Raw genomic sequence first — 10,170 nt, 5'->3', positions numbered from 1 at the left:
GGGTGCGTGGGTGCCGTCCCTCTGGGAGGAGACCTAGGGGAAGACCTAGGACACGCTGGAGCGACATGTCCTGGGAACGCCTTGGGGTCCCCCCAGGAGAGCTGGAGGAATTGTCGAGGGAGAGGGAAGTCTGGGTGTCCCTGCTCAGACTGTTGCCCCCGTGACCCAGATAAGCAGTTGATGATGGATTGATTGATGGATGGATAGAATTTATCACCGATAATAATTCAAATAAAATGTCATCACACAGACACAGATATTGGCTGGTGTTAGGAGACAGATGGCCAAGATGTAGGAGGAACTGCACTGAACTGTACAGAGTCTGTTGATTCACACCGTTACTGTATTGTAGTTTCTGGTCTCAGTTGTGAAGATTAGAGTGTAGAACGTCCAGGTGACGGAGGAGCAGAGACGTCCGTCCTGTGTTGGTGGAAGCTCTTCTGCAGTGAGGGAGCAGCAGCTTGACTTCGCCTTGTCATCTCTCTGCCAACAGGCTCCACCGGCTCCTCTCGAACATCCAGCCAATCAGGCTGTCCGCTGCACGAAGCACCTCCTTATGATGTCACGGCAAACCGACAGAAGGGGGAGGTTCCCGGCGAGGGGAAGGTAGGACAGTTCCAAAACATCAACCCACAGATTCAGTTCAAATCAAGAAAAGAGACGAGAGAAGAAAACAGACACAATCTCACTGCTACTGATGGAACTGCAGCATCACCACAATGTAGCTTCTTAGTCATGATTTCACTCCACACACACATACCTAATACACACACACACACACACACACACCAAGATGTCTCAGAGGTTTCTCTCGCAACTGGCCTCATCCGTGCTGCGAGTTTTTGGCTGCAGCCATGATACGGTGAGTGTGTGTTTGTGTTTGTTCAGGTGGAGGTTCCTCAGCCTGATGCTAGTGAGTGAGTGAGTGTGTGTGTGAGAGAGAGAGAGAGAGAGAGACTCCTGTCTTCTCTCATGTCCATTTGCAGTCCATCATCATTCACCTTCTGTTGCACCATTTATTTTCCTCTTGCTCAAATATTTCAACTCAGTCCAGAGCAGCTCTGTTCTAAATATGAGTGTGTGTGCGTTTGTGTGTGTGTGTGTGTGTGAGCAGGTTCCCTGCAGCATACACTGCGTGGGCAGACCAGCTCCACACAAGATGTGTGAAATCAGCTCATAACATCTACAATAAACTGTCAGTTACAGTATTCTGTGTGTGTGTGTGAGCAGGGCAGTAGGGCTGCACGATTATGACCAAAATGATAATCAAGGTTATTTTTATAAATACTGACATCACAGTTATTAATCATGGTTAGTCATTATCTTAGGTGAAGCATATTTTATAGCATTTTCTGCTGGGTATCGTCACCTTCTGCTTGTGACGTTACATCCAGATCTCACGTTAGTGACTGAACTATTTGTTAATAGTTGTAATAGTTAATATAATGTCAATAACTATTATTCTCTGCAGGGGGCGCCCACTTTTAATAAGGCAGTTTTCGCCCGCCCCGTGGTGGTTGGCTGAATATTGGTTGAGAAAGTGCTTGATTTCTTACGCAGCTGATCCTGATTTTTAAATGTTATTATCGCCACAATCATCTTAATTTAATAGTCGGAGCCAAAATCGTGACTATGAATAAAATTCAGTTAATTGTGCAGCCTTATCATACAGTAATTAAAACCTAAACCAACAAGCATATTTAAACAGCAGGTGGTCTGGTAGTCATTTGTGCCTGTGTGTATGTGTGAGTGTGTGTGTGTGTGTCAGCATTGTCCTGCAAATCATGTTCTCGTGACCATCTGTTAACTGGAGTCTCAGCTAGTAGATACTACGTCTCAGCTACGGTTAAACAGCATTTCTGTCTTTATCAGAACAAAATTCAACATCAGTAAAACTTTTTTTTATTTGGTCTGTGAAGACTCAGCACTGCTGGACCTTCTCCCTTCCTAAACGAAGCCTGGTTTTCACTACAGGGCCAAGCAGGTCAAACTGGGGGCTGATGTGTCCCCCCCAGTGTCACCACCAGACTGTGGATCTTAAAAGTTGAAATAATCTTTGAAGCATTAATGAACATGAACTCAGATAAGTTCTAGATGATGACCTCTGTTTGGTCCTGCTTGGCCCTGCTGAGAAGAAGTGGCTGTAAGAAGCTGCAGACACGGAGCCAGTGACAGACCCCCCCCCCCCCCCCCCCCCCCCCCCCCCCCCCCCCCCCCCCCCCCCCCCCCCCCCCCCCCCCCCCCCCCCCCCCCCCCCCCCCCCCCCCCCCCCCCCCCCCCCCCCCCCCCCCCCCCCCCCCCCCCCCCCCCCCCCCCCCCCCCCCCCCCCCCCCCCCCCCCCCCCCCCCCCCCCCCCCCCCCCCCCCCCCCCCCCCCCCCCCCCCCCCCCCCCCCCCCCCCCCCCCCCCCCCCCCCCCCCCCCCCCCCCCCCCCCCCCCCCCCCCCCCCCCCCCCCCCCCCCCCCCCCCCCCCCCCCCCCCCCCCCCCCCCCCCCCCCCCCCCCCCCCCCCCCCCCCCCCCCCCCCCCCCCCCCCCCCCCCCCCCCCCCCCCCCCCCCCCCCCCCCCCCCCCCCCCCCCCCCCCCCCCCCCCCCCCCCCCCCCCCCCCCCCCCCCCCCCCCCCCCCCCCCCCCCCCCCCCCCCCCCCCCCCCCCCCCCCCCCCCCCCCCCCCCCCCCCCCCCCCCCCCCCCCCCCCCCCCCCCCCCCCCCCCCCCCCCCCCCCCCCCCCCCCCCCCCCCCCCCCCCCCCCCCCCCCCCCCCCCCCCCCCCCCCCCCCCCCCCCCCCCCCCCCCCCCCCCCCCCCCCCCCCCCCCCCCCCCCCCCCCCCCCCCCCCCCCCCCCCCCCCCCCCCCCCCCCCCCCCCCCCCCCCCCCCCCCCCCCCCCCCCCCCCCCCCCCCCCCCCCCCCCCCCCCCCCCCCCCCCCCCCCCCCCCCCCCCCCCCCCCCCCCCCCCCCCCCCCCCCCCCCCCCCCCCCCCCCCCCCCCCCCCCCCCCCCCCCCCCCCCCCCCCCCCCCCCCCCCCCCCCCCCCCCCCCCCCCCCCCCCCCCCCCCCCCCCCCCCCCCCCCCCCCCCCCCCCCCCCCCCCCCCCCCCCCCCCCCCCCCCCTGTCTTCTCTCCTGTAGAGCTCAGAGGCTGTTGTCCAATGGCTGAGCGACATTCAGCTGCAGGTCTACGCTCCAAACTTCCTGGGTGCTGGGTATGACTTGCCTACCATTAGCCGAATGACCCCCGAGGTAAGGCAACTGAACCCTGACCTCCTGCACCAACCCCCTGGTCCACCTCAGAGGTCGCAGGAACCCCCAAGGACCACAAGAGAATCAGTCCTGACTTGTGCTGTCCTTGTTTGAACTTTTATAATTGTTTATCATCAAACCTTTTTAGCCAAAAAAACACTGTTCATCAACTTCTGTAACTCCTGCAGAACAACTTTAATTCAACTTCCTTCTTACTCTCACCCCAGGTGTCAACCTGAACTCCCTGAGTCCTGACACTAAAACCAAAATGTCAATGCAACAGTATTCTATTATCAGTGCTTCTCAAACTTTGTCAATATTTGCCTCTCCAAGTACCACCATTGTGCTGTGCTGCACTACTCAAAGCTTTATTCAAATAAATAACTAAGTACCTCATTTAATTGTAATGGGAATCTGTTTCCCCCTTACACCACTAGAGGGTGCTCAAACACCACAAGTGATATGTGTACCACAGTTTGAGAACCACTGTTGTAAAACACTACAATGACATTCCATTTACGATTTATTTCCTAGTATCTGGTTACTTAGTGTATATATATATTTAAATGTAAATCACTCTTTACATGACATCACTCTGTTGTTATTACTACTAATGACAACCCTATGTTAAATACAAATATATGATACAATAGATAAACGTCAGGGGAACTTCATGATGACATTATTCTTATGTCAGTCAAGTTCACCATGTGACCCAATCTCAAGTAAACGTGCTGGTGAATTGCTGCCCTCTAGTGGCCGATTAGAGATAATTCTATGCAACTTAAATTGATGATAAAACTGCTTACATTTTGTTTTTTTAAATGTTTTAATTAAATATTTCTTGATCAATTGAGGCCTATGAAAATAGGAAAAAATTAAGATTAATTTAAAATGAAAGCTGATGATTTATAGCACAGCTTCATAAAAGTTGTTAATTTTGTATTAATACAATCTGAGGGTTTACAGTAGATTTGAGTCAATAATATTGTAATTAATTATATAATAATTAAACCAACTCCATCCTCTGAGTGTGTGTGTGTGTGTGTGTGTGTGGTCTGTACTGAAGTACAGTATTCTGTATGAGCCGACTCCAACAAGAGCCTTAAATTTAGAATATTGAGCCCACGACTGTATTGATGCCTTGCTTTTATGAGTCATACAATGGTGTGTGTGTGTGAGTGGGCATGTGTGTGTGTACAAGCCTGTGTGTGTGTGTGTCAATGTGAACGTGCTCCTGTGTTTCAGCTTCTTTAAACAACAAAACCAATTTGTCAGGATGATTAACTGCACCATTTCATTTACACTGTTTTAAAATTGTATCTTAGTTCTGTGAGTCGTGTTGATCCAGCCCAGTTTTTTACACTACATTCATTTGCTTTCTTTGCTTCTCATGCATTTTTGAAAAAACATTAACATCGAAGCTCGTCTCTTTTAAAACGCACCATAAATATCAAGCCTCCCTTACTCTTGTGTGTGTGTGTGTGTAATAGTGTTACCCTGTTGGACGTTTGAAGCAGCGTCTGTAGAACAAACCTAAACTTTGTACCACGACTGTTTGTGCTGCACTGTTTATGCCTGATGTTTGTCCTTGTGTGTGTGCAGGATTTAACAGCGATTGGAATCACTAAACCAGGTCACAGGAAGAAAATGACATCGGAGATCAACAAGCTGAGTGTCAACGAGTGGGTTTCTGATCAAAAACCTGTGAGTATTTGTCAGTGATTCTGGTTCTGTACTGTATGGAGTTTCTATCAATGACAAACTCTGAGTGTCTTCAACATAAGTCTGGGTTCTGTCACTGACAAAAACCAGACACAACTTAGATTATTGATTTTATATTTTAGAACAGAACTTTAAAGATTCAGACGCTAATGGTTAAATATTTAAAGTTCACGTATGAGATTCCATTATTGAATTCAATTTTTTTACATTGAAAATGTTGGGACCTCCGCCACCTCCAATTTTTTTACATTGAAAATGTTGGGAAATATATTAGTAATTATTAATTGAAACCAACTTTTAAATGGGACCTACCAGCCTTGTTGTTCATGTTTCTGATTGGTCCTACAGGCCAGTCTGGGTGAGTGGCTTTCTGCTATTGGTCTGAGTCAGTACCATCAGGTGTTGGTGCAGAACGGTTATGAGAACATCGACTTCATCACCGACATCACCTGGGAGGACCTGCAGGAGATCGGCATCATCAAACTGGGTAACTACAGGAAACGATCCATAATTAAAGCTTACGATGCTTATCGATGCTAAACATAGGAACACATTCATACCTGTTTTATTTCGATGTGTGAAGGCCACCAGAAGAAGTTGATGCTAGCTGTGAAGCGACTGGCTGAATTGCAGCGAAGTACAGATGGGTGGAGCTCTCTCCGAAAGAAGCCTCCACCAATCACACAGCAACAGGAAGTCACATCTGTGGATGGCCCGCCTCCAGATGGTACCTTCACGAGAAATAGTCTGATGAACAGCACAAAAAGTACAAATTCTGACAAGTTCTTTTTAAATCTTTACCTCTGCAGAAATCTTGTCTCCAAAGATGAACACTTTCCAGGACAACAATTTGAGCAATGAGTCACAGAGCGCCATGACCCAACCGGGTCAGGAGAGCAAAGCTCAGCGAACCCGCAGTGTCAGCAAAGACCCTGAGGAGGTGATGGCAGGAGGTGGAGGAGCAAGTACGGTTCCGCCCAAGAAGGAAGCACGGACTATGAGGCAGCAGAGCAGCCAGGGAAGCACGTCCTCCTCCTCCTCCTCCTCCACCCACAGAGGCAGCGTCTCCTCCCAGGGCAAACACCGACACGCCCACTCCCAGCCTGCTCCTCCGTACACGCCTCCTCACACTCCTACAAAGACCAGGACCTCTTCTTCATCCTCCACCTCCTCTGTTCAGAGTACAGCTTCCCCGCAGACCAAACCCCGCTCACACCCCCCACAGTCTCCCACCCACCGTGGAGTTCCAGGTGGTCAACAGCAGCTGCCGCAGCCACAGCCACAGCCACAACCACAACCACAGCAGCAGCCTCCAGTGCATCAGACAAACCCTCAGCACCAGCCACACCCGCAGGTGAAGGAGAACCACCAACCACAGGTTCCTCTGCTTTGCCTCCCACCGGAGACTGAGCTTGTGGAGGACGAAGAGGCCTCGGTGCTCCAGAAGAAACGAGCCCACAGCCTCAACCGACACGCCCTGTCAGACAGTGAGTGTGATGAGCAGGCAGGGCGAGGAGGTGGAAGAGGAGGAGCAGGAGAAGCAGATTCCACCGGCGGTCAGAACTCAGCTGCGGTCAGAGGTGACGGAGGTAAATATGCCACAGTGACCCACCGCGTCAGCCGCAGCCACTCCGTCCGCAACCAGGAGAAGAACGCCAACCGTGGCCAGCCGCAGTCAATCACTCTACGTCAGAAGAAGAAAGGACCTCCGCCACCTCCACCCAAACGCTCCAGCTCTGCTATCTCTAGCTCCAACTCCAACCTGTCAGAGGTCAACACACAGCAGCCCACGCACACCACCACTGGGGGGATGTTGGACGTGCCTTACCACCAACAGCGGCGGGCCAGCGATCTTGGTGTGTCAGTGGAATCAGACGCTGTGGAGACGAGCAGTGTGGGTAATGTGAGGACGATTGCAGCCATGTTGGAGATGTCTTCTATTGGGGGTGGAGCTAAGGGTATAGCCCTGCAGAAGAATTTCCTCCAGGTATTGTGAGACACCTTTTAGTTTTGATTCAACAGTAACTTTTCATGTATCAGTGTCTTAGGGTTTTAGCATAAAACATCAGATAAAAACATTTAGTTAATTACAGAAGTCTCTTCAACACTTTGGAGTCAAGCACGTACTAGCAATTTGTTAATGTGTGTTTGGTTACAGGTGGGAAAAACTCGGGATGCCATCGGTTTAGACGGTGAGGTGGTAAACCGCCGACGGACAATCAGCGGCCCCGTCACCGAGCTGGTGGCGGCTGCCAAACGCACCCAGCCGACTGCATCCACTCTGCCTTCTCCGTCCGTCCAACCTGAGACCTCCCTTCCTGTTGTGAATAACTCCTGCCACTCCCCCCAGCCACCCTCGTCCCCCCACCCCAGCTCTGGAGGCAGCGGAAGCTCATCAGAGAACCTGCCGTTTGCAGAGGAGGGAAGTTTGACCATCCGCCGCCAGGGTAGAGGAGAAGGAGAAGGACAGGTAGATATCTATAAATATTATTAATATATATGTGCTGTGTCTACATGTTGTTTTATCTGTTTATATATCTGTCAGTCAGGCCTACAGTTACAACCTGACAGAATTTACTCTGATTATTTACTCGAAATAGTTTCATCTTTTTAGAGACAGTTTTAGTTTTTAGAGTATTTTAAACAGTATATTTTATATATAATTCTCATTACAAGTTTAAACAGCACAAGTGTAATTGTGTATTTTTACACAGGAAAAAAAAGTACACAAAAGTACACAATTACCATAGTGACAATCACTCATTAAATCCTAAAATCATAGTTTATACAGGTTGGAATACACACAAACACAGTAACAGAAGATCTTTCTTAAAAATTAATGAACATCACATCAGGAACAGGATTTTTAGCTCTTTTATTAAATTTTAATATCTATTTTGAATTAAATGCTGCAAAAAAAGATTAATTTCAATATAACATTTGTTATTATTACAGTTGTAAAACTGTAAACTTCATCCTATTGGATAAGATGGTACCATTAAGACAACTTAAATTTTATAAGGAATAGAGTTCTGTACTATATTTCACCACTAGGTGGTGGTTTAGACCCTAAACCTTTAGTTGGCCTTGTTTGTTGCTTGTTGTTAGCTATCGATGTAGCTGTCTATCCATGTTGCTAACTAGCTGGCTATCTCTCCTTCTATGTGCTTCAATGCTAATGTGACCTTAGAGCTTATCAGTCCTGTTAGCGTTGTTTATGTTCATTGTTTATTGCTGTCAATGTTTGTGCAAAAACAACCTCTTGCCATGACTGTATGAATTTTCCCGTTAGTGTGTATTTTGTGTTTGCCTGCAGGGCGACACAGAAGCCCCCCAGAGAGAGAGCGGCTACACCCAGGAGGACGCCCCTATCGTTGAGGCCACGCCGAGACGACGGTCCCATGGATCCAAGCCCCATCCCAACGGATCTGACTTCACGCTGCAGGAGTCGTCCACCGTTAAACGACGTCCAAAGAGTCGCGACAAGGAACCTGAGGGCTTTGCAGACATAGCCACGGCTAACGGAGAGCCAGTGGCAACTGCACCACCAAACACCACGCAACCAGTACCTTACCAGAACGGAACTGCCACCGTGAAACGCCGCCCGGTGTCCGACGCTGGAGTGACAGAACAACCACAACCTCAGCCTCAGCCTCAGCCACAGGTGAATGCTACTCCTCACAGAGAAAGTTTGGATCACGGAGCTCCAGTGATCAATGAAGGAGGTCCACAGAGAAAACCAAAGCCACCAGTCTCCCCCAAACCTGCCGTGGGTCAAATAAAGAAACAGGGAGGACCACAGATGTCCCCACAGCCGGCACCCAACAAGAGAGTCCCTCTGCCAGGCCCTGGAACACCGGGAAGCCCAGGTTGGTGGTTAATCATTTATAATTTTAACTGTATTGATCCCACACTTGGGAAATTCTTGTGTTAACAGCAGATCTGCTGCAACAGTCTGTCCCTTCCAGGTGCCAAGTATGTGGTTCCTCTGGGAATCGAACCCCATACTTGGCACCTGCAAAGTTGTTGCAGCAGATCTGCTGTTAACACAAGAATTTCCCAAGTGTGGGATCAGTGTTTCTCTTCTTGAACCTTTAACGGTTACCTGTTAATATGTTTGGCCTTCCAGAAAAACAGATGGTAAGTATTGCCTGAGTGGTAACAGTACCATCTAGTGGCAGTTGGTTGTCATTTAGGAGTAAAGTTAAACAACAACAACTATTGTGTAACAAAGAAATTGACTAGATTTGACTGGAAACAACATCTCTGACTCTTCTCTTTCTGCAGGGGAGGGAAAGAAGATTCCTCCTCCAGTCTCACCCAAACCTTTACCCCCACCTACTGCACCCAAACCAGCCAAACTCATCCACTCCATGACCAGCCCCCCATCCCCAACCCCGGTCTCTGCCCCTGTCAAACAGCACTCTGCGGTGGCCCGGCAGATCAGCTCTCCCCCCTCTTTTCCCCCTTCCAACTCACCCAGTCCACCCAATGTCAAGCCCACCAGCCCGTCCTCTCAGAGCCCACACACCCCTCCCACCCCCACTACACCACAGACTCCGGCCACTCCCAGCCCGACCCCGCACCCCGTCAAGCCCCCTCGATCGTCCATTGGCAGCGTGTCTATGGACAGTGGGCTGGTGGGTGGAGGTGTGACGGTGCCGGCTGCCACGACAACACCGGACCTCTGCGTGGACCCCCTGGTGCATCAGAAGTTGGAGGAGACCAGTGCATCGCTGGCCGCGGCGCTGAGGGCTGTGGAGGACAAGATACTGCGTCAGGACGAGTAAGTAACAGATGTGTTTTCTTCACTGCTCCCTCTGAGCTGACTAAACATCAGCAGCTCCATGTTCAGTCAGCTCAGATGGTCATCCACAAACAGTTACATGGAGGACAACTGGACGAAGCAGGTTTTTTTTTTATTTACCAGTTGTCAGTAAGAACTAAAGAAGCCTCTTGGATGAAGAGGTGAAACGTCTGCAAGAAAAACCTGCTCCGTCCAGTTGTCCTCCATGTAATGTAAAGACCTGGATGACTGAGAACCTACAGACACTCAGTGACTTCCTGTCTTCACCGTGGTCTGTGTGACTGTACCTCTCTCTCTCGCTCTCTCTCTCTCAGGGGAAACATGTCTGTGGTTAAAAGCAGCCGAGTCACAGACCCTCTGCTCCAGCCACACTACCACCTGACCATGCATCACAGCTGCTAAAT

At 50.9% G+C, this 10,170-nt stretch overlaps 1 protein-coding gene and 1 long non-coding RNA gene across 11 annotated transcripts in view; one reads left to right on the top strand and one right to left on the bottom strand.

Annotated features, from left to right (window-relative positions):
- LOC107989856 (uncharacterized) overlaps positions 1-5,661 on the bottom strand; it is a 23,473-nt gene extending 17,812 nt beyond the window's left edge. For all 6 annotated transcript variants that reach the window (XR_001761373.2, XR_003052411.1, XR_001761374.2 and 3 more), the window contains exons 1-2: positions 5,520-5,661; positions 5,272-5,418 (exon numbers count right to left, since the gene is read on the bottom strand). This is a non-coding gene — a long non-coding RNA (uncharacterized LOC107989856). The remainder of the gene's footprint in view (positions 1-5,271; positions 5,419-5,519) is intronic.
- The window catches only part of caskin1 (CASK interacting protein 1), a 29,774-nt gene that overhangs the window by 17,897 nt on the left and 1,707 nt on the right, over positions 1-10,170 (top strand). For 3 of the 5 annotated variants that reach the window (XM_017040333.2, XM_025064431.1, XM_017040331.2), the window contains 9 exons: positions 494-606; positions 3,124-3,234; positions 4,840-4,941; positions 5,308-5,446; positions 5,543-5,686; positions 5,769-6,946; positions 7,118-7,429; positions 8,252-8,828; positions 9,247-9,745. In XM_017040333.2, coding sequence (XP_016895822.1) covers positions 494-606; positions 3,124-3,234; positions 4,840-4,941; positions 5,308-5,446; positions 5,543-5,686; positions 5,769-6,946; positions 7,118-7,429; positions 8,252-8,828; positions 9,247-9,745 — 3,175 coding nt within the window. The remainder of the gene's footprint in view (positions 1-493; positions 607-3,123; positions 3,235-4,839; positions 4,942-5,307; positions 5,447-5,542; positions 5,687-5,768; positions 6,947-7,117; positions 7,430-8,251; positions 8,829-9,246; positions 9,746-10,170) is intronic. The other 2 variants (XM_017040330.2, XM_017040332.2) reach the window with 2 other exon arrangements.

This window comes from Cynoglossus semilaevis, chromosome 17 (assembly GCF_000523025.1).
Source record: "Cynoglossus semilaevis isolate Cse_v1.0 chromosome 17, Cse_v1.0, whole genome shotgun sequence".
Classification (NCBI taxonomy): Eukaryota; Metazoa; Chordata; class Actinopteri; order Pleuronectiformes; family Cynoglossidae; genus Cynoglossus; species Cynoglossus semilaevis.
Note: the sequence above shows the minus strand (reverse complement) of the source record. Positions and strands in the feature narration are given on the sequence as shown.